At 42.5% G+C, this 27,968-nt stretch overlaps 1 protein-coding gene across 5 annotated transcripts; it reads left to right on the forward strand.

Moving 5' to 3' along the window:
- The first annotated feature begins 1,446 nt into the window (after nt 1–1,446).
- Nucleotides 1,447–26,601, forward strand: TMEM177 (transmembrane protein 177). Of its 5 annotated transcripts, none has more exons than XM_056496667.1 (3): nt 21,169–22,255; nt 23,551–23,903; nt 25,016–26,601. In XM_056496667.1, the coding sequence occupies exon 3, from the start codon at nt 25,030–25,032 to the stop codon at nt 25,978–25,980; it is 951 nt and encodes a 316-aa protein (XP_056352642.1). In that variant the 5' UTR covers nt 21,169–22,255; nt 23,551–23,903; nt 25,016–25,029; the 3' UTR covers nt 25,981–26,601. The 5 variants fall into 5 exon arrangements, with proteins under 5 accessions (XP_056352645.1, XP_056352642.1, XP_056352643.1 ...); XM_056496668.1 differs by having other exon boundaries at nt 21,169–22,136; XM_056496670.1 differs by lacking the exons at nt 21,169–22,255; nt 23,551–23,903 and adding an exon at nt 1,447–1,783.
- Nucleotides 26,602–27,968: the final 1,367 nt, after the last annotated feature.

The following is a 27,968-nucleotide window of genomic DNA, read 5'->3' on the forward strand; positions in this document are numbered from 1 at the left end:
TAGAAGCTGTGTCATGGAGTGAAAGAGATGAACAAATGGGAAAAGGGAGAGAAAAACATGGGAAAAATATCACAGAGAGATGTGAGGAGCAGGGTGTGCTCTTTGGGATGTCCCAGGGAGCAGCAACAAAGAGATGGACTATTGCAGGGGGACAGTGCAGGGGCATGGACCACAGAGTCCCAGTGGGCTTGCTTCTTGTGGAAGACTTATTTCAGTGGTTGTGGACCTCTGTTTCTATTGCCTCCTTAGCCTCTACCTGACCCCAAAGTAAGCAATGTTCCAGCTGCTTTTAGGCAAACTGTTTCTGAAACCCTGTCCCTGGCTCCTGGAAGGAATTTCTGAGTGCTACCAGTGATTCTCAGGCTCCTCTCCTCTGCTGTGGGCACCTGCTTGACATCTGAAAAAGGTTGTGAAAATGGGGTTGGGTTTTTTTTCATTCAGAAGGTTTATATTATATTTCTCAGCTCTTCATACTGGCTTATCTCACTTCAGTGTTGCTGTAGTGTCCATAGCTTGCCCCTTTGTCCAAGTCAGCTGAAAGCTATTAGAATTGTCAAGCAATTCAGAACCAATTGCTGTTACACACAAAGCTGCTTTCCCACTGCTGTCTTCATCAGTTTTGCTGACATTTGCAGCTAATGTGGACAGAACAATAGAGGGTCTAAATCAGTTGTCTTCCATATTTCCAGAGTTTAAAATACAGGAGGGCTAATGACCCTTTGTGCCATTTTAATTATTATTTTATTTCATTTCCCTTTATTTCACTGTATTTCATTCTATTCATTTTATTTTATTTGATTAGCAAGCTCTCCAAATGGCTCACTCTAGGCCAGCAGTTATGGCCAAGGCTTGCCTTACTGCCTGAGCTCTTGCCAATTGGCCCCCAGCTAGGCAAACCTTTGCCCTCAGCTTGCTTGCTGCAGTGTCTCTGAGAGGTTCCAACCTTGGGAATAACCTTAATGACTTCAAGACAGTATTTGGTAGACTAGTTTTGCCCATGGTTCCCCAGCTGGAATGCAGGAGCAGCAAGGCTGGTACAATGCTGTGGGGAATGCTTGTGGGGCAGCAGGTGCAGTGGGGTGGCTCTGACGAGTTCAGTCTTACTGATATTTCTTGTAGATGCTTGTCGTGGTTCCTAGGGGGTACAGGAGGCAGGGGAAGGGCCCTGTGTTTTAGAAAACATGGGGAGCAAGAAGGGGGACTCCACAAGTAGCTGAATGGCAGCTGGCAAGGCACAGGGCAGGTCCTGGGTGCGTGCCCGGGAGCAGCGCTGCTCCGAGTCGCTGCCAGGGACTGTTTGTGTAAGCTCAGTTTGAAGCTGGCTGAGGGAAGCTGTAGGCAAAGCTCTTTGTTTAGATGCTGGCTCAAGGTCTGCTTGGACCAGAACTGAGGAAAGGACTTTAACCCCTCTGGCTGGCCACCACCTACAGCCAAGAGAATCACCAATACCCTTCTGGTCTATAAAGCAGGGCAAGGTGGGCTCTGTGGCCCTCAGGGAGCTGTTAATTCCCATGGGTGTTCATCAGAACTGCTTTTGCTAGAAATCCAGAGGATAGGATGTGTTGTGCTTTAAGGGCCTCTTAATATTGAAACTTGAAGAGCACTGTTTCTTGTTTGTCAGTGTAGCAGGGATAAGTCATTTTGGCACCTCTTGGGACTTTTTCACATGAACTTTGAGAACATGGTCCAGGACTTCCTCATCTCCCCACCTCTCCTTCCATCCACAGGGTTTGCTGGAGGGAGCAGCTGCTCATGTCCCCCAGCCAGCAAAGGACAGTTGGAGGTGAGTCCTGTTGCAGTTTCAGATCATAATTGATCTTTAAAGTGCATATTAATTCTGCTAACCTGCTTCAGAGAGAAGCAGTACCTTCCAACCATCCTCTTCAATAACATCTGACAGCTTTCCTGCACTATTATTTCCCCTGAAGATTTGTTCTACAGCCTTATAGATGTGCTGAGCATCTTAACCCTCCTGGAATTTCAGGGTCTCCCATCTCAAGAAATCAGCTGCCTGATTTCAACAGCCTGACCCGTTGGCTTGTCTCTGATTTGATGCATCTGCCAACAGCTTGGATAGAATGGCTCTTCCTAATACTAGGAGCTGGCCAGTATGGGAGCACTGGACCTGACAGCTGTGAGCACTGTGGCCATGAAGGAGCAAACAAAGGCTTTTCTGTTTTGGGGACTGCCAGGCTGTCAGTGTTCAGGCAGGGAAAGGATCACTTGTTGGTCCTTTCCCCTCCCATTCCTTAAATGAATACAATACTTCCATTTTAAAAGTGCAAAACTCACCTTTCCCTGCTACAACTGAGCATCTGGGAACTTAAAACAGACCCCACTACTGAATAAAAAGAAGCAGTGTGATTAGCTTTATAGCAGTAAAAGTGGGTTAATCACTAAAACTGCTTCTACTGCTGCCATGGTTCAAATAAATGGGTTTAGCACAGCAATGCACTAGTGGCTCCTTGTGCAGCAGAGAAGGATTGTGCAGCCCATCAGCCCTACGAGACAGCAGCCTGCTGCCTGTGAACATGGTGACAGACTTCCTGCTGACTTCAGTGGAGCTGAGATTGTGCTGCAAGTAAATATATCTGCTTCCAAAGGGTACAAGAGACAGATCAAACATGAGCGAGCTTTTCTTGTATCTTGTATGATCCATTTCCTCCATGGATTTCCACAGCATTAAAGTTTCATTAAAAAGAAAGTGATTTAAAAATTGCATTTACCCAGAGCCTCTGACCATATGCAACCATATTGCCACATAAAATGCATGTGTATTCTCAGCTCCTATATGGAAAAAAGCTATCTGGGCTTCAGTTGTGCCATCTATAGCACCTGGGCACAGCAATATCCACTCTGACTCTACCTGTGTGAGCCCTAGATCAAAAGCACCAGCAACTGATAGCCAGCACCAGCTGACTGTTTGCAATCTTGAGCCAAAGATAATTCAGGATAATTTTGTTAGTCTGGATGCAATATGTTGGTCACTAAATATGTTTGGAAAATGTTAAATGAGCGGCTGTAGACTGCATTTGTTCACACAGCAGTTGGAGCAGGGAATGTGAAGCCAAGGAGGGAAGTGGGTATCACATCCCAGGCAGGAGGGAAAACGCATGGTGTAATCATTGGAGTATAGAGTTTGGCTAGACCTTTAGGGAGGAAACTTTGAAATAAAAAACATGAGCTTTTTTTTATGTCCAACCTGTTGTTTGCATTAGGTAAAGCTGTTGGCAAATTATTGGTAATCAAATTTTGGAAGTATTGTATTCCATTAGCATATTGCTACAAACTCTTCAAAAGCAGTTTTATGGGGTAGAGAGAAAATGCAAGATAGATTTCCATTTCCTGACTGAATAATTACAACAGCTCCTCCAGAAGAAATACTTGCATAGATAGATAAAGGATTAGATTTCTGACATTTCATGTGCAGCAGTGGAATTCACTCCTGCATAGCAGACTCATTTCATGTGCCTTATAAACACAGCAGAAAGTCATCATGTTTTGGTGCTTATTGGCTTTGGTACTGGCTTTTTGCCATTGTGTTATTTATCCATTACTCTGGCAAACTCTCACCTAAAACACATTAAGATGCAAGAAATTATTAAGCCATGATTCTCATCTCTTGTTTGTCCACCACTGAGACAGCCACCATAGCCCCTTTCCTACAGTATGCTGCTCACTTGAGAGGCTTTCCAACCAACCCTGGGGATCTCACCAAATCTGCACAGGTGGCTGTCAGACAGCCATACCACCTTCCCCTTCTTCACAGAAAGCAGTAAATGAAATCTCTACTTATTGACTGTAGCAGACAAGCTATTTCAGGTGCATGTGAAGAGAAAAGCCATTTGGTGGGTTTTTCACTTCAGCAAAAAGCTCTCACACCAACTGCAACCTCCAGCTCTGCTCCCAAGCCCTGCACAACTCCTCCCTCATCCCCTCCTCTCACAGTGCCAGTGCTGAGCAGGGAGATGCTGTGTATATCTGCTCTCAGAGCAGCTCTCCAGGCTGGTAGGAACTGACAGATGGTTTCTCTGAGATATTTCCAAAAGAGGGAAAAAACAGAAGCCTCTCAACCCACTGCAAGTCCCTTGTTCTGGCTGCATTGGTAAGGCAACGTGCTTAAACGAACCAGGGAAAGCAAATGAAGTAAGGGGAAGGGTTAGGTTAAAGTAGGTCAAATCAGAGTCCTCTGGGCAAATTTTTGTGTAATCTAAGTTTCCATTCTCTTTCCCAATTGCTCAGCTGTTGCCCAGTTTATGAGGGGATCAGACCCAAGAAAATGAGAATCAGAAAAGCCTTGGGATTTCTAGGAATCAGTGTTTCTTTTCCAGCCATGGCATTCAGATTTCTTATTTCTTCATTTGCCATTTGGTTGAAAGGAATAAGCACATCCCAGCAATTGGCACTGAAATGGGAAAGCCTTGTCTCTGTGCTTGAATTTTGCACTGTTTTGTAGGAACACTGGTAATGCTGTTAGATGCCCAGGGGGTCTGTCAGAGCTGCTCTCACTCAGGGTTGGTATTGCTGCTTCTCTGTGCTGTGGCTTTTCCCTGTATTCAAAACTCCCCCAGTTTGACTCTTCCCAGCACTTTCCCTGGCCTCAGGTTAACCCCTGCACTGCCAGGATCCCTAGATTGTTGATGAAGGAGGAGCTTTAAAGACTCCATGTCCCTGCTGAGTGCTTTGCCTTCCAGTAGGTCTCAACTAATTTGAAGTGGACATGGAGCTATTACAGCCCAGAAAAAAAGGTTGTTAGCAGGGAAGGGGAATTGAAGGACAAAATATCAAAACACTGTGCCTTTCTAGCCCTGGGAAACAGAGAGATGTCACAACCCTTTGGGAACAGTATTGTGTCACTGACAAAAGCTATTTGAGCTTCTCTTTCTCATTTTTTAATGATATTAAATAGAATTCACTCTCTCTCCTCAGGGTATATTCTGGATAATTCGGATCTCACTGTAAACCAAAAGCATTTCCACTAATCTCAGCAAAGACTGACTTAGTGGAAAGGAGGATTTTTGACCAGATAATTAGGGCATTAAAAATAGGGTGGTCGTCAGTCTTCAAAATTTTTCTCAAATAATTTTGCAACAATCTCTCTGCAAAGGTAAACATGCAGCAAGAGAACCTGTTTTAATAATTAACTCAACCCTCCCCTATGTAAAAACTATGCTGATAACTAAACTAAACAATCAAAAGTCACTCTTAGAATGGCTACTTTGTTACACTGATATTTGTGATGACAAAATCATGGACAATTCCAACACCTTGCATTGGCAGAGATTTGATGGTGCCTTTTCATAACTGACAAGACAGAACACTGGACTGCTCAGTTTTCAGCCACGTTGCCATTTGAAAACAGTCTAAAGCAACAACACTGTCACCCACATCCTTCTTCTCCCAGTCCTATCACCATCAGCTGTATCACCCAAATTTAAACCAGCTGATAGGGGAGGAAAACAGAATCTGAAATATATCAAGTGCCCACATATTTCATTAAATGAGAGGAGAAGACAAATGCTATTAACGACCTCAGCTTGCTGTGCAGGGTGAAGGGAACTTTGGGATGGAGATGACCCTTCCTAGATCTAGGAGGGTCCATGCTGGAACTCTGCCTGTGGAACAACATGTCTGTGGTTTCATTGTTCAAGCTTTGATGTCTCTGTGTATGGCTTTTACCCATCCCATTTAACATTCCAGTTGAGAAGTCATCCTACTTATGTGGGCTATGATCTCTGTTATTTCCACAGATCACTGATGGGACCATGAACAAGTGAGTGTGTTCATCTGGGTTTCTGCTCCTCTGCTTTCCACCCCTGTCAGCAGTAACAACTCTTTCCTCGTTTTCCTACCCCACAGAAGCATAAACACTGTGAACATTGTGAGAAACCCTCATTTACAACCTCTCTTCAATCCCAAATGTATTTCTATGCTTACAAGAGAAATACTCCAAATACTCTTTCACTGCAGGTCTCCTCCTACAAGATAAATTGAACAAATGTGTGCATCCTTGCACAGACCATGTTGTCCAAGCAAGCACATGCATTTATTATGGGCCTTTTGGGACCCATCCTTTACAGAACAAGTGCATTTTATATGATGCTTACATGTCAGCACTTCCCACTTCCTCCCCCTGCCCCCCCACATTAGTTAGCTCGGGTTGGTAATTCACCGTCACTTTGACATCTGGCACCACAGTCAAAGCAGGATCTCACTTACCAAGGCTGCAAGGCAAGCACATCTGTGCTTCCCTACAGCTTTGTCACCTCATCATGTTTCACAGCAGCAAGTTCATTGCTGCCCCCGTGACAAGGCTCTTCTGCTACTGAGGGGATGGTTTCCCACCAGGATTGCTCTGGCAGCAAAGCCTGTCCAAGAAGTTTATCTGAGTTCAAGACTCCACCTACAGGTGCTTCACCCATTCAGGTGTGCTAACTTAATTTTTCCTGTGGTCATGCCCTCAAACCTTTTCTAAGGAGATTTGCTTCTGGGAAACTGGAATGTAGCATGTCACAGAGATTCAACTACTCTTGCCAAGCAAGTAAGAGTTCCTCTTACACTATGATATAAAATACTAATGAACACACAGTGAAGCCTGAACTTTAAAAATAATTACCACCATCACCACAACCACAAAAAAAAAAAAATAAAAAAAAAAAAAAAAAAAAAGGGAATTTGATGTTATTTTGTATGTTTTGGATGGAAGGGAGGCTGATTGAACTTATATTAAATTAGAGTTTACTCCTATGTTGCTACTAAATGCTTCCTATTCTATAATAAAGTATATTTATTTCCAGACCAGAACATGCATATAGGAACTTACTCTGCCAAGCACAGAATGAATGAGAGGGATATGACAGGATCTAAGAAGGACTCAGCTCAACTTTTCCCACTGTGCCCCTTCATAACTGTGTTCAGTGGCACTAAGTCACAAGACAGTTGTCCACCAGCCCTTCCACACCTGGCCCTGCCCCAGGAGCTCTGTGGTCAATGCCCCAAACAAGACAAATCCTTCACAGAAGTACAAGAAAGTTGGTGAGGGAATGAGGGCACATGTAAAGCACTTCTGTGCAGATTTGTTGAGATCTGTCATCTCTTTTGTTGGAAAAGAAATAATTATTTCAGCAATAGCTGCTTTATCATACTGTATGAAAAAAGTAACAAAAAACAAAACCTTGAAATTATATCAGAAAAACAAAGTTAGAAGAATTTTAAATTTCCATTACCAGTCTCTCTTGGGATCTAGCTGATTTTATTTCCTCCATCTTCTCCAACTATGCTATGTATTATTTCATTCAATTTGATGTTGAGCAGTGTGATATTCCTGCTGCAGGGTAGGAGCTGGCTCTTATATTTGCTTTATAATTGTCAGTTGCTGCTCTGTGTTTTTGCTGCTTTTCATATTATCAGTTGCTCATGCTTTGAATTTCTTTCCCTCTCTTTGTTACAAAATGCTGCAAGTACAAACCAGGTAAACTTACAGCCATTCCTTCATTTACAGAGCAGGCACCAACACATCTCTGAGATCTGTCTGCAAGCATCCAAGGAAAAATCAATTCCAGACATACTGTATCAATTTCAGCACTACATAGGAACAGGCAGAGTTTAAATCTCTTAGCTTTGTATGTCTTGAATGAACTCTGCCTTTCTCTTGCATAGATACAAAGGCAGAATAACCTTCCTAACTTTGAAGGAGTTTAATTCAAGGGTGCATCTGTCTAAAGAAATTAAATAAATGTGTCTCTCCCAATTTTCAATCACTTGATTTTGATACTTCTAGTGACCATCAGCTTATTTTACCTTAGTCCCACATTCTCTTACAGAATCACAATGGAGTAAAGGCTTAATCTTGTTCTCATCCAAGTCAATAAAAAAATTCCCATTGGTTTAAATTAGAGCATGAGTGATCCTAAAATATGAGTCAGCATTGCACAACCCAATTTTCATTGGGCTAGGCTTAAAGAATCTCTCTTAAACCACATACTCACTCAAGTTCCTCATGTGCAAAAATACCAAATGAGGTCCCAAACCCTGACTCACATGTTCCTTAGCTGAACTCCCACTGCAGTACTGTAAATATTACCTAAGGAGTCAGAGATTTGTTCTTTCACCCCTATAGCACCACTACTTTTTTCCTTCCCTAAGTCTTCTCCTCCACAAGCCCCTACACTTTGCCCTGTGCCTTTATAGAAATAGCAAAAGCAATAAACTTTTGATTCCCTCTACAAACATTATGAAACTGCTTAATTATTAAAATGTCTATGTTGTTTCACTGGAGGGAAAAAGTCAAGCTCTGCGTGTTCTAATTGTTTGTTTTCTTCTCACTTTCCTTGGCATAGGTTTCTTCTTTTTTTTTTTTTTATAAAAGCTTAAGCAAACATTTCTCCAGACTCAGCATTCAAAAAGTTCCTGGTGAATTAAACCAGTTGAGACTCACCAATCTGAACCTTTCAATGCAGACATCATGGGGGGAGGTGATTTCATTTTATGGTAAGATGTCTGCAGGACATCTACAAATCTCTAGAAGAATATAGTCAGTGTTTTAAACCCCAAAAGTTACAGTCAAAAACCTTCTTGATCTATAGCTGAGCTACAGGCAGAGTATTGCAAAAGGCATTTTCTAGCTGCAGCTAGATGTAGCTGATGCTGTAATAAAGTGTGTTTCACGAGATCTTTGCGGCTGCCAGGCCCTCGCATGGGGCGTTCAGCACAGCAGCAGCTGTGCAGAGAGGCTGTGCAGGCAGGGCTGCCTCTCCTGCCTTGCCACAAGCACTCCTCACAGCAGTGATGGAGGTCATGGCTCCTGTCTGGAGAAGCAGCCTCCTGTCAAAGAGCTCAGGCTCTACCTCTTGCCCCAGATCACTCCTGTCCATGCTGGGAGTTGCCTGCAGGAGCTGCAGGCAGAAGAGAGCTCTCACTTCCCTCTCTTGATGAAAATTGTCATCACTAAGGTTTAAGCTCCCTTTCTCTTTGGCTTTTCAAAGCTCCTCAGACTCTGCTCCAGCAGATGGTTACTCCAGCATATCTGAAGCCAGCATATGCAGGGGATTTGAGTGTGCTTCATGGCTTTGTGTCAGCCAGCCTGGGAGGGGTTCCAGCCACAAATGAGTTCAGGACAAATGGACAAAGTCTTTTTACAGCCTGGAGAAAGTTGGCTTTGTGAAACATGCCCAGTGAAACCTGGACATATGGTAGCTTTAGCTGCAGAGGACTTCATGTGCATAATCCGCCTTCCAGCACTTCTGTCGGTGACAGCTGGGAGGTCACTATAATTATCCTGAATTTGGATGCTGAGTAGCACTGAGCACTTGTCTGTTTAGGGGAAGAGAGAAAATCTGTTTGCAAATGGATTGTAGCTTAATGTCTTCCAAGTGTGTCTGCCCCTTCTTGCTTATAAAGACTGTGCACTGGGAGATCAGGCAGAGGATTAATGAAGTGGATACTCATCCACTCAAGGTTTTGTTAAGGCTGAGTCAGTAAAAGTAAAAATTAATTTGGGATTGGAAATAGGCTGGTAAAGAAATGCTGGGTGTGTTTCTCCTCCTCCTCCTCTGTCAGTGCTATGAGAAGGTTTCATGCATGTGGGATGTGGTGTGACAAGTGGCTAGTCCGTGAGGGAGGTTCTCAGAAGCAAGTGCAATGAGATATGTTACTTTCTAAGCTGCAAGGAAAAACAGAAGGGAGGTCACTTTGTTCTCTCTTTGCAATATTTACCTGCTATTTTATCAGAACTGCAGAACTCTTCTCTATTAACAAATTATCTGTACTCTTAGACTCTTGATGAAGCTGGGAAATTTATAATCAGAGATACACTTGAAGGGTTATACAGTTTTTCAAACTTTTTCATGAGAACTAAGTCCAGTTCAGTTATTTATCCAGTAACACCCAAAAGGTACTAGAGGAAGCCCAGAAGGATCCAAATTTTAGGCCAAGAAGACAGCAGAATTGTCCTGATCCTCCATGCTAGAGACAGGGAACATCATCCTGAGTGCACTACTCAGGTTATAGCAATTCAAATTTTTCAGGATCAAGAATCTTTTGGGATGGTGGCAATCAGAGTGGGATGCGCACAGTGTGCATTTCCAAGTATGTTCCTCAAAACCACATTGTTGTGACAGTCCTTCCTTGGAGGGCAGTAGGCTGGAGGACCAAGGGGACAGACACTACAGGTCAGAAGCACCATGGTGTTCCACAAGCAACTCTCAGCGTGGCAATTTGTAGAAGGACCTCCTGTACCCAGGGCTTTCTCCAAATAACAATTGGACTTTCCAGGAAAGTACATACAAAGCATGATGTTGTGACTTCTGTGAGAGAGCATGGCACTCTCTGCTGCAGAATTTGTCCTTACAAATGTACAGTGCCTCCAAACAAAGAGAACTGAGGCTTCATGCCTATGTTTAACTCTGCTCCTATGCACAGTTACTGAATGTCCTTCAGAGTGGATAACATTACCTGCTCTCAGCTAAATACAAGCAAGGAACTATAACACAGAGCAGCAGGATGGCATAAGGAGGAGGGCTTTTTCATTTTTGACTTGTTCATGACCCATACAGCTAATTTAAATTATTTGTATAATTGTGTTTAGACAGAGTATGTTGATGTTTTGCTATCTCAAACACAGAGGGCATTTTTAGGATATCTAATACACTATTTCAATGCTTTCCATACCAGTTATTGAATGAACTCTCTGATCATAGAATCATCAAATGGTTTGGGTTGAAAGAGACCTTAAACACTATCTTTTTCCAACCCCTCCACCTTCTACTAGACCAAGCCTGGCCTTGAATACTTCTAGGGATGGGGCATGCACAGTTTCTCTGGGAAACCTGTTCCAGTGCCTCACCACCCTCATAGCGAAGAATTTCTTCCTTATATCTAATCTAAACCTGTGTTCTTTTGGCTTCCAGTCATTATCCAAGAGTAAAGATGACCCCAGAGTACTCTGCAAAAATCAGAAGAATTCCCTACAAAGCATTTACCATCATCTGTCAAATAGAGGTATTTCCCTAATATCTAAAGGGATACAAAACTGTAAAGAACAGATTTATAGTGAGCTATTGTTCATACTTGGGAGGAGAGGAGACTTTCTGGGCTAGCACAAAGCTTTGAAAAACAGCTGAAATACATGTCTTCCTGCAACAGCCCCTGGAGGAAAGTATCATTTATGAAGCATTGAGCTTCATAAGTTAAATGAGCCATGTTGTGTGATCTGTGCATTCAAGGATGGACTCACTTCTTACATGATATGTGTGACGCCGCAGGCTGCTCTTAGAGAAGCAAGTGACACTCACAGACCAAGACGATTCAGTGTTTCTGCTTTCCAGGTCTTGCTATTGTGCAGACATTAAAAGATGGAAGAAGTACAGGATACAATGTTTATTGTGCACTGAAGTGAATCTCTTCCCAGTCACACAGCCAAGTTGGAAGCTAAATTCAAATGAAAACAATTCATTTCGATGAAGATAAATTAAAGTTTGCAAAAGATAATATTTCCCAGAGAGTGCAGCTGAGACAGATAATTTCATCATCATCATCATCTTTGGAAGGAGAAGGTCACATGGGAAGAGGTGAGCGAAAATTAGTCAAAAGTGCCTGTCCAAGAGCCTTTCACAGGGAACTGGATCAGATTCAGCTTTGGTGGATGAAAAATAGCAAGACATGGGCATTCTGTCAGCTGCCCTTTCTCCCTCCCTGAATCAGGGGATTCTCTGGTACCAGGCTTAAGCTTTTCTCCTAAGAATAATTATCAGATAGAAACCCTATGGTCTCCTCCAAATACCTTAATTCTTTCAGTGCATAAGGTGCTGTCACTGAGGGTGACAAGATGAAGCCACCCTGGAGAACTGAGAGGGCTAAGCCCACACTGTTTTCTGCCAGCTTGTGATCCACTCTGCTCTCTCATCACATGCACTAGTCAATGCCCAAGCCAAAGCAGACAAATGCCTCTCACTCACTAGCTGGGAAGTGCAGGGACACCTTTTCCTATTGTCTGGACCATAAAGCACTGGGAAATGTGCCAAGGATGACCTGATCTGCTGGTGCTTTGTCCAGCAGTGCATATGAAACTCTCAAAGAGGTGGAAGGTAAGAACAACCTCTTGGAATTGCTCCTTATTTTAGGAAGGGTAGAATCCAGAGCTGGCTGCCAGCTGATGGAAATGGGCATGAGTGGTACAGAGCCCAGCAGAAGGTGCTGCAGGGAAGGGAGCACTTGTGCAGGGGACAGGTAAAATGCCCAGGGGTCAGTTGGAAAAGAGAGGTGGCCACGTGTTCATCAAGGGTGAGTGAAGTGGCAGAACATTTTAAATCATCATAAGGCATTTCCTCCTGAACAGAAGTTCCTCATTAAGCAGAGGAAATGGCAATGGAATTCAGGATAAGTTTTGAAACCGCTCTTTTCCAAAATAATGGAACAATAACCAATAATCCTATTACTTGTTCTTCCCTCATAGTGATCTTACTTGGCACACTGATTTTTTGGAGCCTTGTGTTTAAGATTATCTAAACAGTGTATAGGGGTCTGAATACATTTGCTCATTGCATGAAGTCCCCAGCTACTTTAAACTAGTATTAATCCAAGATCAGCATGAGGAAGAAATGAAGATAGTCTGTTTTTCAAAAGAAAAAAATCTCTTGGACAAGTTTCTAAGCAGTCTTCTGCTTAGAAGAAGAGAGTAAACCCCATGTTAAACCACTGAAGAGCACATGCAGCCCTAGTGACCTCCTGGGAAAGATTGTGAATTGAGACTCAGCTGTGTGTTGTTTATCCAGAAGTGATTATGTCAACAAAAATGCACTTATTTTTCTCCGCTGCTTTTCTGAAAATCTCTTATAATTACCTGCTTGAGATAGCATTTGATAGCATCCAGCAGCAGAACAATCCTGATTGGCACCTCTACTAGACAGGGTGGGAAACCTGAAGTTTTGCTTTATTTGCTTTAGAGCATTTATTCTGTTTATGCTTGATCCAAAGCCCACCGGATTACAAATGAAAGTTTCCATTTCTTCAGGTTTTATTTCAATACCTCTGCCAATAGTCATTTAGTCACAGACTGACTACTAGCATACGGAATCAAAATAATTCTTACAACGAGATGTTAAACAGTGTTTGTGGACAGCAGGGGCTCAGCACAGACTTTCATGCTGGAGAAAGAGGCTCTCTAGGTCACTCCCGAGGTACTTTGGCAGGATAAAGAGCAGCACCATGAGTGCTCAAATGGTGGTGTCCATCTGGCACAATTTGGCCAGACAGATTGATTCTTCGATGACCTGAATGCAGCAAACTTCCTGCTAACAAACCCTGATTCTGTTATTTCTTGTCTGGACTGAGAGTTACTTGGAAATGCAGATTTTTCAAGCTTAAATATGTAGTCTTTGAAAAACAGAAACCCACAGGCAGGTTTTGTTGCAGCCATTTAAATGGATTAACTCCAATACAGACAAAATTGGTTACTCTATTTATTTCCCCCTGCCCTGTTTTCATGTGTATTATCTTACTTCCTGCAATCCCAGTGGCATAGAAGTCAAACATCTCCTCATTAAAATTCAGAGCTAATAATTTTGGCATCCTCTGTGCAATAAGCAGCTTTATTTCAGATTGTACATAGCCTGCATTTTGTACCATAGACAGCTTTACAGAGCAGAGAAAGATATATAGTGGCTAAATAAAAGATGAAAGGAGCAGGTTGAACTTTTCAGGCAGGGTTTTTTTTGGCTAGAAGGTCTGCCAGGACTACATTGTCCTTGTGGTCATTAAAAGAACAGGGTTTGCAGGTTTACAGTTTTTGTTAGACTTGCTCCAATACTAACAACTCTAAACACGCAGTTGAGATCTTAATTTTTGTGTAAAATGGCTAACTAGCACTCTTTGCATCTTTAGAAATGGTCCTGAATGCTTGTAAATTTTCAGGTTAGAAAGGAAACACGACTCAGGTGGCCTGCATCATGAGATGAATCAATTAACTTGGGGTACCTTTAAGGGGGAGAGAGAAGTTGCTAGTGCACTAAGCCTGTTTTGGAAGAAAGGGTGGTTTTGTTTGTTTTTTATATTGGGAATTTTTTTCTCCCTGTGTTGCTGGTTGTTGTGCAAATGAAGCTTTTCTTACTGCTCCTGACTTACTGCATTACTGAGGATAGGCTTGGAGGGCAAACAGGTTTGTTAATTTTTTTTTTCATTTTTAAGGATTTTTTGTCTTCACTATGGTTTCGTCTGTGTGCGTGTTTCCATGTACATTGTTCATTCCAGTTCTCCCTTTGCATGGGGCAAAAACAAGTACCTGAATGGTCTCCAAGAGTACTCAGGAACAGTATTCCTGTCCTGTAACTCTTCAGTGGATGGAATGTTGACATCTGTGTGCAGAAAAGAATGGTAACAGAGGCATCTGTAAGCTACAGTCAGCTCTTGCTGGTTACAGTGCTGTTTTGAAAGTTCTCCTAAGCTTAAATCTGTTAAATTTGCATGAGGAAATAATGTGATAGAAATAGATACATTTTAAATATTTTTTTCTGCTTTTGTGCTGTGGACACCATGACTACTTCTCACCTGGTTCTTAGATTGCTCCTCATTTCTGAAAGTTGAAGTTGCTCTCTGAAAACCACTCTGGCTATCTGTAGCACTTGATATGGCTGATCCTGACTTTGCTTTTAGCACTAAATTATCTATGACAAGCTATCCAGTAAGTAGTTATCATAATATGTCTTAAGTTTTCCTTTGTTTTTATGGATAATGTGGACTGCTCTTTCAAATGCAGCTTCCAGTTTTTTGATCGACTCTCCAGTTTGTCAGGTCCCAAGTGATTCTCCAGATGCAACTGTACGATCAGTCACTGTTATCAGCTCCAGATGAGCAGGGAGGTTGGTTTGCATTCATCAGAAGTATTCTTAGCATTTACCAATTTGTGTTTCAGAATGTGGACTATCAGTTATCCCTGTGTCTTCCCTTGTGACTTGTAGCACATACAAATGTAAACTTTGGTGCTTTTTACAGGTGTGGTCTAACAATCACAGGTCCCTGCCTTGCATACTCTCTCACACAGTTTCATACTTGTTTATCTGCACCTAGCATTTTATCCTTACCATAGTCCACCAACTTTCTCAGTCCATTGTTTATCTTTTAATGTGGAGAATACCTTCAGTTGGGGGGAAAACTGGTTGGTTTCTACTCTGGGTTTTATTAACAAGTTGTGAGGAGGATTGAAGAGGATCTAACACCAGTGATACAAACAGACTGAAACAAAACTGGTTTCTGCAAACCAATGTACATTCCCTTTTGTAGGATGCTGGCTGGGTTGAAGTTTTTCTCTGGGTTTTCATGGTTACTTCTCCTCATGTAGAGTTATTTGTAGGATGTGAAAAAATCCAGAAGGGCTATTGTTTTTTACTATGAACATATTTTATCACTTTAAATGACACTGGACCTGTGGTTTTTCACTTCTCAGTACTAAGATCTGGATGATCTTAGTTTTGGGCAATTCTTGGAAGACAACATAAAATTTTTTCTGGTGTGACTGTAGGTGGCAATTACATCAGCTGTGTAGGTCTTCAATGCTTATGTTAAAAGGTACTCACAAAATCTTTCTTTAGAGCTTACCTTCACAGATTGGGACGCTTATGCTGAATGCCAGCTATAGGGAACTGTATGTAGTCCCAACTTCATTAGACATCACCAGCAATATATAATTGGAGTAGCAGAGTGTATAAATTAACTTGATATTATGGTATCCAGATCTCACTTCAGCAACTATCCTGAAAAAGCTATTCACCTGGAAAGCTAGTGTTTGATTAAAGAGATGCTCAGAAGCGATATTAACAAACCTATCTCTTTCAAACCAAATTTACTGCTTAAACAGGAATGAATCTCTCTGGGTAACACTGCTTTCTTCAGACTTTTTAGCTGAGAGGGGATCTCTTCAAAACTTCATTCATTTGCAAGTGCACGAGTTGATCCAGTCATATATAAGGCTGCAAGGTGTGCAGTCTCAGAGATCTGTGCAGACTGAAGAGCAGCTCAAAAAGTTTCTTAAAGTACTGGAAGATCCTTAATTGACTGATGCAATAGAAACACAGACTGTTCAGTGGCCAAACACGTTTTCCCAAGAAGACAGTGTGGGATCAGGTCCCTTCCCTCCTACACACAGACGTGCCACAGTGCCAAGGCAGACAGATTTCACCTGGTTTGCAGGGTGGTTGGTTTATGGAGAACAGCTTTGGTTTACTGTAGCTGCTCTCTGCTTCACACACTCTGTGTAAGACTTGATCAGCTCCCACTCAGAAGCTGTTACTTTTCTCCTGTTACACATGCTGTCCAAGAAAAAAGCTGTATGTTACAGCTATGCATGATCCCATCCTCTCATGATGACCTTTTCTTAAGTATTTTAAAGTAAGACCTCTGACTGAGGAAACAAACTAGATACCACTTTGAGGCAGGTAAAAGAACTGTAGCCAGATATCCTTGAATTAGAAACTCAAAAGGTTGGGCCTGAGTCTCCAGCTCCCCAAAACTGGCAAACTGGCAATCAGTAGGGTAACATAAAGAAAATGACAGATTTCCAGTGCCAAAGAAAATTATTCGTGCACTAACAGAATGTGTCTTTTGTTACTATTATCAGCATGAGTCTCCTTTTCCTAGACAGTAAAGATGTGGATCTGAGCTTTGGTAATGGCACTGAATAAGGCAGGCCTTAAACAGATTGAATTAATAGGAATCCAATGTTCCAAACAGATCTCACTTTAACATTGATCTTGCATTTTCTCATAATTTAATTCTACTATTTGTAGTGATAGGTCTTCCCTAAAACTGGGATGTCTTTTAAACTGACTTGAGGCACAGTAGGATCTCTGGTCTGTTGCTACAGTAGAATAAACTGTTGTTTAGAATAGCTGGTATTCTGTTTGTGGCTTCCACAGCTTTTAATAAGACAGGAAAAATTACACTTATCCACAGTGATAAGGACCTTCTTGGAAGGTTACAGCATTTGTGAAGTACTCCCACCAGGAAGCAGTGCTCAGTGACCACCTAGGCTGATTGACTCAGTGAAACAGCCCCAATTTCTACTTGCTTTCAAATATCATTACCTTTGCAGTAACTTTAAATATTCCCAAGGTTAGTCAGCATGATTCAATCTGTTAAATATTATAGCAGTGCCTCTAAGAATTGGCATCCTCCCCTTCCCAAGATACACTTCTTCCAATTCTGAAGGGAAATGGTGCTAATTAGCTGTGTTATGAAGATATGACATCTTAATTCACTATAGTACCTTCCTTTTAGGAGAGATAGCTAATTGCAGGACCAGAGCTCTTAAAAATGAAGGCTGTATTAGTTATAGACAGTGAATAATCATCTTGGTTAATAGCTTGGCTCATGTGCACTGCCAAGAAATCCCAGGCTAGACAATGAATTTATGTTTGTCAGTTTTCTTTTGATTTCACAAAATGACATCACAATGGTGTCTGTAATCCAGCTAATGCAATGTGGTACAGGGTCTGTCTGCACAATGTGGGTACACCTGAAGCAGTTTTAAATTGCAGTAGACTACTTGCAGAACCACGGAGTTCAGCACAAATTGATTTGACCAGAATCTGCAAGTGGTTTTGCTTCTCTGCTGCAGGTATCCAGATTTTTCACTAGCACTCGAGTTCACCTGGATATCACAGAATCATCAAGGTTGGAATAAATCTTCAAGATCATCTAGTCTAACCATCAATATAGCACCACCATAGTCAGCCTTAAACAAAGTGGATGTGTGTCTATTAGCCTCAGCAGAGATTGCAAAGCACATTCTGATCAAGGATTTTTTTATGATTATACTCACAGGAGTCCTGCTTGAGGGAAGGATTTTTTTTCTTTTACTTCACAGATGCTCACTCTTTATCAGCTTCTGGTACATCCAGATACAGGTGAGGGTGCTTGAACAATTAGCCCCCAGATCTGAAAATGTGGTAGCAAAGAGATAAAAACCTGTGTATTTTCCCTTTTCCATGTCTGCTGTCACAGAGGGCTTGTCTGAGGTTTAGGCAGGTCTGGATCAGCAGATCAATACTTCAAAGACTCTGGAAAGAAAAGTCAGTCCCAGAGTTGTGTAGCCATCCAAATGACTTGCAGCCTCTTTATGGCTTCTAAAACACTAGTTTTTCATCCGTGATCAGATCTAAGCTGCGATGCATTAGGAACAAAACAACTTCCCAGCTCCTCTAAAGACTCTCTGCTTTACTGTGATCTATATACCTGCCAATATCAACAACAAAGTTAGTCATCTTTTTAATCCTTCTTGGATACTGGGGTTTGAAGGTATGATTTGAGACCAGAAATAGAATTCCCTCTTCTCTTTCCATGGCTGTGTTTCTGAATGTTTGTCCTTTATTATGCTTGTCTACATCACCCATCTTGAGAGGAAACACAAGGTATCTATCTTTAATAACATACACACACTCCAGGAATAAGAAAAATAGTTGTGAATAGTTCATCTTTTTTCTACAGAAGAGGTTTAACAAGGAGATGGGAACTTTTTTTTTCTACTACTTCTTACATATGGCTTTGATCATCAGCATAAGATTTCAGCCAAACCTTGTCTGTAAACCCAACACAGAAAGGAAAATGTGGCTTCTAACCTGTACTAACTGAGCAAATAGCAAAATCCTGGCACACAGGCAAAATCTGCAGCTGTATTCCCCATCAGCTGGTGATGTGAATGTTTCATGGGTGGAAAACAGGGGACTATAAGAGGCACAGTGACAATGAGACATGCAAGGATATATTATCAATATTGGCTGCCATCTTCCCTTTCCAGCAACAGAAACTGCTAAGATCTGAAGAGCTGCACCTTTGTGCTTTTGCTCAATGCTGTGTACACTTCAATCCCACTGTCACTGTGCTATTTGCTGCAATTTGGAGATGGGCAGCTTGCTCAGAATGACAGGCTGGGAAGCCCATCTTGCCACAAGCTCTCCTTCCCCCTGAGTGCAGTAAGATGACTAAGTACCAACAGGCTCAACCTTTTGCCAGCTGACAAGAACATTAAAGGTCACTTAATACAGCAGTTTTCTATGCATTTTCTGCTGAGCTGGAAGTAGTTCCAGCACAGGGCATTGTAAGCCACTTTAGTACAGGTTACTTTCCAGGTACATGTTTTGCTTCAGAGGATTACACTGCTGCTGCATGTTCATTATTGAAGCCCTACACTAAGCAATATTGAAAAGCGGGCCAGGGAGCTGCATCTAGCAGCAGGCTCACAAGTCATACCCTTCCTTCACAGTAAGATCTTCCCCAGATCAGCCAACACATCTCACTCCAGGATCTTTTCGCGCTCTAACGTTTCCTCTGTTCTTCATCAGACTTCTCTGTCCTCATGTCTTGTAAAACCCCTTAATGTCCACACTCCAGTTCCCTGGCTTTCTGATTGCATCTACAGGTAACTGGCAGATGATGTGTGTCCTGCAGACTTTGAAATCTCTCTCCTCCTGCTATCAGTGCAACTCTACAGACATGCAGAGTGTATCTTCCTAATCCCAGACTTCTGCAATGTATCTTTCATCTGACACTGAGACATGCAATGTTGCATAAATTTGTGCCAAAATTATAAGATTCTTACTACCCTCCACTAAAGCTCATATCTAGAGCATGGATTGCAGAAAAACTTGCATAAATGGGCAGATAAATCAGATAAATAGACTCCATAGAGGAAGAAGATGTCTATATCTTAGGCTGGTGGACACTCACTGACCAATTCACATTTCCACTTTGGAAATTACACAATCAAAATAGACTGCAAGACCACACAAATCATTAAACAAAATGAATGATTTTCAGTTCTGTATTTAAATGTCAACTTTTTTCCTAATGTAGCAACAATGCTTCATACATACAGATTGCAAGTTAGAGAGGCAGATGATGGTAGGTGCCTCTGTTTTATGGTAAAATATGTGAGAGAACTGGAACATATTCCTGAACGAGTAAGGCAGAGCGTGTCCTACAGCACCACCTAGCAGGCTAATTTAGAAGCAGTCCATATCCCTGGATCCCTGACTACAACGACGTATATGTGCATCAAAACCAGGGTGAACTTTGGTCTTGTTTCACCTTCCTTGGTGTAACATTTCCTACCTGAAACCAGAACTGTGCCAATGTGATGATTAGTAAAGCTGGAGTGTCCGATTTTCCCAATCGTATTTATTATAAATCTCTTAAGAGAAACTATTGTAAAAATGCAATGCCAGATTTTTGAGGTTTAGTATAAGAAAACCTTGTTTTCTAGATCTCTCCAGCTGGTGCTGTAGCACCTCTCAAAGCCAGATTTCACAAACCCACCCAACCCTCTCTGCATATTCACCAGTAGGATAATTAAGTCTTAGTGTGATGAGGGATTTTAAAAGTCTCTGTGTGTTTCAGTTAGTGGGAGAGTGTTGTCCATTATCACCTACATACCCTTTTTCTTTGTACATCTGCATGAAGTATGAATATCAATGCCAACTTAAAAATTGTAAGTTTTGGCAGATAATGAAACTCCATGCTGAGGCTACAGACCAAAGACTGTAACAGCTCTCTGCTCATATAAAGAGGGAGGTGAAGCTTTTTTTTTTCTTTTTTTTCTGGCTGCCTTATACCTTGCTAAAGCCTTGGCACTTCTCACAGTTTTCAATGCTCCTATTCTGCTTGATAACCTAGCAGGAAATGATGTCTTTTTGTCTGTTGCTATGTTTTCTGCTAATAGTGAGATAAATGAGATGCATAAGAGTCTGATAGATGACAGAGCTGGCAAAAAAGTGGCTCAGAGGGGGACAGGTTGAAAAGGCGGGATCTTTCCTCTGACTTCTCCCTTTGGGTGGCAGCAAACTATTCATCTGCCTTGCCATACTGCATAAAACCATAACCTAAGGGTAGAACTGTGCCCTGTCATGAATGAGAGTGTTTTCTTAGCAATTAGCAATCTGTTGGAAGTTAAAACCAAGGTTGTCATTACCAGCTTCTGTTCACAACAGGCTATGCCTAGCCAGGCCTGTTTAGCACTAGTGTTTCTAAAAATCAGATCATCTAGTAGGAAAAACATAGGATAACTATCTTCATTAGGATACTTTCATGAAAGTCCTAAAAACCCACATGAATTTTAATGAGAACTCCTAGGTATTCGGTTTATTATCTTAATCCTTCCATGTGAACTCAGATGTCATGCTAAAATGTCTGGGAACTAAACCTTTACAGGTAAGAAATGCTTCAACCAGGGGCTGCTACAAAGAATGCCAGCTCTGCCACTTGCTGCCTTCTCGGCAAGCATTCCTGCCCTGCAGTGGAAAGGGCTGTATTAATAATACAGATGTAAAGTATTTTGCAGGAAGAACACTGAGAGTTACAGCACAGAATTCATTTGCCAGGCGGGCGGAGAGCCTCACGCTGTGGCTGCCCTGGGAGAGGAGGGCTGGCTGTCTCCGGCTCTTGGCCTGCACGGGCCGCGGGTGGCATCTCCCCAAGGCCCGCTCTCCCGAGGCCATGCTCGGGCTGTCTCAATGCAGGAATACCCGGGCCGCTCTGAGGGAGCTGCCCCCGCTCTCCCGAGGCCAGGCTCGGGCTGTGTCAGTGCAGGAACACTCGGGTCGCTCTGAAGAAGCTGTTCCCCCTTTCACGAGGCCATGCTCGGGCTGTGTCAGTGCAGGAACACCCGGGTCGCTCTGAAGAAGCTGTTCCCCCTTTCCCGAGGCCATGCTCGGGCTGTGTCAGTGCAGGAACACCCGGGTCGCTCTGAGGGAGCTGTTCCCCCTTTCCCGAGGCCATGCTCGGGCTGTGTCAGTGCAGGAACACCCGGGTCGCTCTGAAGAAGCTGCTCCCCCTTTCCCGAGGCCATGCTCGGGCTGTGTCAGTGCAGGAACACTCGGGTCGCTCTGAAGAAGCTGTTCCCCCTTTCACGAGGCCATGCTCGGGCTGTGTCAGTGCAGGAACACCCGGGTCGCTCTGAAGAAGCTGTTCCCCCTTTTCCGAGGCCATGCTCGGGCTGTGTCAGTGCAGGAACACCCGGGTCGCTCTGGAGAAGCTGTTCCCTCTTTCCCGAGGCCATGCTCGGGCTGTCTCAGTGCAGGAACACCCGGGCCCTCTGAGGGAGCCGCCCTCGCCCGCCCCTTCCGCCCGCAGCCCCGCCTGGGCCCGGACCCGCGGTAGGTGCTGGGCGGCCGCGGTGCGGGGGTGCTGGGTAGTTCCCGCTGCGGGGTTAATGGATTTCTGCCGCTCTCCTCTTCCATATTCTTAGTTTTTCATGACCTCCCGAGCCCTGAAGGTGGGTCCGGCCCACGCCCCTTTTCCTGATTTAAGCTGGGCTTCCCCTTGACTGCGTGCGATTTTATAGCAATAAATTCAGTAACACACGTGGTGTGGCCAGACCTGCGTAGATATCCCCCATCTGAGCTTTAGCTGTTGCAGTTCTTTGAGGTCAGTGGGAACTAAGTGCCTGTGACACCACAGAGATAGAAAGTACTTCAGCATTTGTGGGAGGCCGCCGTGTAAGCGTGGTGGTGGCTTCATGGTTACTAAACGATTAAATTTACAGTATATGGGCCATATAAATTGCCTTGCAGTTTCCGGTTGCTTTCCTCATGCATAAATCGCACAGAGTTTGAATAAAAGTAAAAATGCTATACACGGTTAGGATTGCAGTGGAATATCTGCAGGAGCCAAGCATCTGCACTCACCCTTGGGGAAGGTTTGAAAGCATAAATGCTAAAATGTATTGTGGGCAGTTTTCCTTTTATTTTCCTGAGTATGGACTACTATGAGAAAACAAATACTCTGTGGCATTGCTTTTGCATTTGATGTGCAAGATCACGTTTGATCATGCAAGAAAGGAGAGTATTCAGTGTGGTCTGTCCTTCCCCACACAGCTGTGGATGGAAGCTGAAGAGGGATTTTTTTCCTTGCAGCATTTCTAATCTTAAAACAAAGTTAGCCAGCTGCAATGGGAGGGCGTTCTCTGACAAGAGAAACCTGTAAAGTCCCTGCCTCAGCTTCACTTGAGGATTAAGTGATAGGCTCCCTACAATCATCCCCTTAGAAGTGCTTCCCCTGCACTGTAAATGACATGACCTTTTCAACCAGATCTAGACAACCAGATTTGCTGAGAGATCATAAACTTCAAAATGGTCATTTAAGTATTACCATTTTCTGGTTCTTAGATCTATTATCAAGGACATTTTCTCATCAAATCTGGTTTCATTCAAGCTCTTGGCTCTTTAGCATGTTTTTCTTAAATAATATTGTCAAAAACCTCATCACCTCTGTCTTTAGCAGAATGTGAGAATACCACTAGTTATTACACTTAGAAATACATATTCAATTACTGTATGATTACGTACATCATTGTTTTTATTAAGAGCTTAGTGTGTGTTCTGTGCAGCATAAACATTAAACAAGATTATTCTTCCCCTGCTGAATTTACAATCTAAAATATCTTCATAGGAAGGAGTAGTAATAACATATCATTAAAATGCCATCTTTAAATTAATCTCTTTTTGTTTCTCTGTGGTTAACACTCACTTGCTGTTGTTCATGGCTGGTGTATCCTGGCATGTCCTGTAGTGCTGTTTGATGATGTTACAGACCCCAGTTGTCCACTCTACCCCTCTGTGAGAAGTCCTTGTCCAGCACATGTGGAAGGAGAGCATATGTCCCTGCTTCAGCTGCTGCCATACAAAGCCCAGCAGCATAGCTGAGACCCACCTTTGATGGTACTCCACACTATGACTTTGGTTGTTGTATCAAAGCACAATTTCCTTCTGCCACTGCGGCTTCCTGTGAGGACAGCTGGAAATGCTCATGTCTTTGACAGCTGCAGCAAGATTCTATGAAGCTCGTGTGTTAAACCCTGAGAGAAGAGACTCTGCAAATGGAAAGAGTGGCGTCCAGTTTTCACTGATCTCTGTTGGATTTAGGTGCCTAATTCACTTTTATACCTTCATAGTAGCATTATGCTAGGCAGGAATTCTGTAGCAAATAGTTTTTGGGTTTTTATAAGAAGAGATTAGTGCTTTCCTGGGCAGAGCACATAATATGGGTTGGATTATAAAAAGAACTAATGCTTCCCAAGGGAAGCAGGACTCTTGAACTGGATGAGTTGGCAAGTTTGAAAGTTTTTAAGTTTATTTGTTTATTTAAAGAGTCGTAACATAGTCGTAGGCCCTGAAAAAATTTATGTTCCAGTTTCTGCTCTAGCTTGAACATAGGATTTGTCAGAGAAATTATTTCAGAGACAAACTTTTAAAAGTAGCTACTGAAAGCATGCTGCTTTCTGAAAATAGCTTTTTGCTGAGTAAGCTAGAACCAGTGCCTGGAAGTTGAAATCTGAATGAAAGAAAAAAAGCAGTGTAGAAAAAACACATACTGTTTCTTCTTGGTTTTTGGTTGGTTGTTCTTTTGTTGTTGTTTGGGGTTTTTTTTAATATGAGCATGACTATCCATCAGAACAAACTCCTAAAGGAAAATTCTGTCTCCTGAAATTTTTCAAATCAAAATGTGATCCTGCTTTGAAAATTATAGTCAAACCCAGCTTATTGAATTTAGTATTCAGGTTACTGATTAACATTTTGCAGCTGTACTGTAGAGGAGGTTGACATAGACTGATCTAATTATTGGCTCTTTCTGACCTCAATACCTATGGATTGTATAGTGGAAGGCAAGAGTGGGATTGTGCTAGCAAGGACTAGACAAGTGTGTTGGGTAAATACAGGGTATGTATTGATTGGTGGGGAGGAGGAAGTGTGGTGGCTTTAGTATTGTCTTTATTGTGGTAAATTGATGTACTGGAGGAAAGGGAGAAGTTAATTCTTCATATCAATCATCCTGTGTTGCAAGGCCCAAAAACTATTGCATATCTCTTCCTCTTAAAGATGTTTTGTGTTTTGTTAATATAAAAAAATGTTTCTTTGGTTGTTGCGCTCTGTTTCTTCTCATGTTTTTTGCTTTGGTTATTTGGGTTTTTCCAGTGCTAGAGAGATGACACACCTATCTATGCATACTTTAATTCCTGATTTTGTGTTATGAACAGGTTAGGATTTGACTATGGCAGTGCGGTTCCTGTGGAAGGCATCTGTGTGGTTAAAGAAGCACAAGCTCACTGTATTGGCTGTTTCTTGCGTGGGACTGCTTGGCACTAACCTTTCCTATCACGTGTTTCCTGAGCAGACGTTCAAACTGCTGCACGAGTGCTGGTCAGAGGGGCAGCCAGCTGAGCTTTCAGAGAAGCTCTGTGGTGTGTTTCAGGATGTCCTTCAAGATACTGGTGTGAAGTCTGCTGATTCCTACAGAGCCTTTGCAGCTTCTGGCTTCCACCCTGTGAGCGCTGGAATTCCCTGGCTGCCCGCAGGCTCTTTGGTGGGCATCCCGCTCAACTTTGATAGCACAGCTGAGGATAAAAAAGGAATAGTCAACCATGTTGTTGTAATAAATGGCAAGAAAGTAGACTGGGAGAGCAGTGAAGGTGTGGCTTTAAAGGAAGCTCTCACATTTTCCCTTAAAGCTCAGAAGTTTGCCATTGCCAGAGAAGTTGTGTACTTGCAGAATGGCAGCCCTTTAGCGAGTGCAGTTGTGGCTCCGACTTGCTTGGCTGGGACTTTTGTCTGTGGGACAGCTCTAAAGCTGCTTCTGGGGTTATCCACGGGCCCCGTGATCCTCCGCAGCCTCTGCAACCTTGTCACTGCCATGGGAGGGCTGCTCTGCTACAGTGTCTCTTCGGACGCCGTCACCTATCACCTGGACTGCAGGGCCGACAGGAAGGCAGCCAGGCTTTCCCCGGACTATGCCAGAGGTGGCCTTGAATTTTATGATAAAATCTTGTCCCGCAACAGGATTTTTCGTGGTCTGATGGGCAAACAAGGGATGAAAATGTATGCCCCGAGTGGTAACCTTTTCCCAAGGCACTGGTTCAGAATAAAGTATACCCCATACACTTACCGGAGAACTTTGATTGTTAATATTTTAAGAGAGCTCCAGGCATCAGATAGGAGTGCTTGAATTTTAAACTTGTGAATTACATATTTTGGAACACTGCTGTGCTGCTTTTTTTTCCCCTCTTCTGTATCTTCATTAGAATTTTGGGGTTTATTTTTGCATATAGTTTGAGAAGAGTTATTGCACGTTTCTTGAATAAAAAATTTTCTCTTAAAATATTAAAGACTTGCTTCCTAAGTGCTCAGTTCTGTGTGCATCTCAAATCACAAGACTGCTGAGAAGGGAAACTTTTCAGACACTAATCTGGAAGTTCTGCTGTGCTGCTTTGCCTTCCTGCCATTTCAGTCTGGCAGATTGGGAGGGGCAAGTCCAGTGGAGAGTTTTGGGATCATTATAATTTAAACTGGGGTATTTGCTGTTTCTTCTATGGAACAACACAAAGATATTTTAAAAACAGGCAGTCTTTATTGTGTGGTTACATAAATATCAAGACACAGAGTCTCTCTGTTCTGTGTAAGTTCTTGTGCTGTGTATATTCCTACACTGCAATCACCATCTTCAGTAGGAGACACTGGTTATGCTGCAGTTCCTACCAGTACAGACAGATTATTACCAGCACCTGCATCATTTGCTTAAATCTAGTTCTGCTCTCTCCAGGACAGGGTGACTGCAGCAACACTGTGAATGTTTCCCAGGAGTGGTAGTATGTAACAGAACTATCCTGAGTCAGTTGTTTTCTCACTAGTGGATAAGCATGTTGAGAACATTTTTCTGCTTTGGTATCATTTTTTGTTTCATTTAAAAATAAGTCTAGATATATGTCACCTCTTATGTCAGTGAAGGCAAGGTATGAGACCTAAGTCTGGTATTTGGTGCAGAAACTGGTGAGGTCTTTGATGAAGAGCTGCCAGGGGAAATTTTCCTGTATCCGACTGGTTTAAGATGATTTTGTCTGTCAGGCAAAGCTTTGCCCAGGATTACTAATCTGCTGAAGAAGTCTTTAGTGCATGGGCAGTTAACTTTCCACTATAGCCTCACCTTGTTTTTCAAGGTGGTAGTTCTCAAACTTTGTGGTTCCCTCTTTTCTATGTTTCTATTGCTGTTCCAGTAGCTCTCCCTGGTGACATCAGAGTAGTTCTCCTCACCTCTGTCATCATTCTTACCAGGAACTTCTACTATTTTGTGCCTTCTCAGTCAGAGATGTGCTGAGTGTCCCCTCTGCCCTGGCTTTGTCCTTTCTTCATCTGCTACAATAAGAACTGTCATGCCTGTGTTTGCCCAAAGCATTACTGAGTTCTGTTTTCCTTTTGAATCACATGGTGACATAAAATTGATATTCTGGCTTCCGAAGCCCTGCTGTAGCTTTCCATTGCTGAAGCCATGTGTGTGAGATGGTTGAGTTTCTGCTGAGGTAATCTGTGCCTCTGAAACATCACCTATTACTTGTACTTGTCCTCATCAAGTCCAGTGCTTTTCTACTGTAAGACATAAAACTATTGTTTTTGTGTCCTTTGTGAAAGAGTTTGATAAAATTTCCTAGTCTGTGGAATAAAAAGAGACTTTACCTTTAGGCAGGAGTCTTTAAAAGCTTTGGGCTAATTTTTTTTACTTGTCTTCCAGGTAAATCCATCACAGAAGTTTAGTGGTAGAGTGACATAGTGACTCAAGACTGGAAAATAATTCCTGGTTTATATAGCCTGTGAGTTCAGTTCATCTTCCTGTTATTCCTTCAGACAAATCTAAACTCCATGAAATATTCTGAGAGAAAACTTGGCCCACTTGATTTATGTGGTTGAAGGAGCTGCTGCAACATAGAGTGAAGAGAGGAAATCAAGACCTTCTTGGAGATTTATAACAAGTAGCAGTTTAAATAAAATGAAATTAAAGTAATCTACTTGTCTTTTACCACTCTTTACTGTTGATTTTCATCAAGATGCCTGGAGCTAGTGTGGCTGTTTGACATTCTCAGGCTGTAAAGCCCCAGTGATGTTAATGGTTTTTGCAGTTGTGCATTTCACTTGACTCTTACTGCAGGATTCTCCAAGAAGCTC

This window comes from Oenanthe melanoleuca, chromosome 7 (genome assembly GCF_029582105.1).
Source record: "Oenanthe melanoleuca isolate GR-GAL-2019-014 chromosome 7, OMel1.0, whole genome shotgun sequence".
Classification (NCBI taxonomy): Eukaryota; Metazoa; Chordata; class Aves; order Passeriformes; family Muscicapidae; genus Oenanthe; species Oenanthe melanoleuca.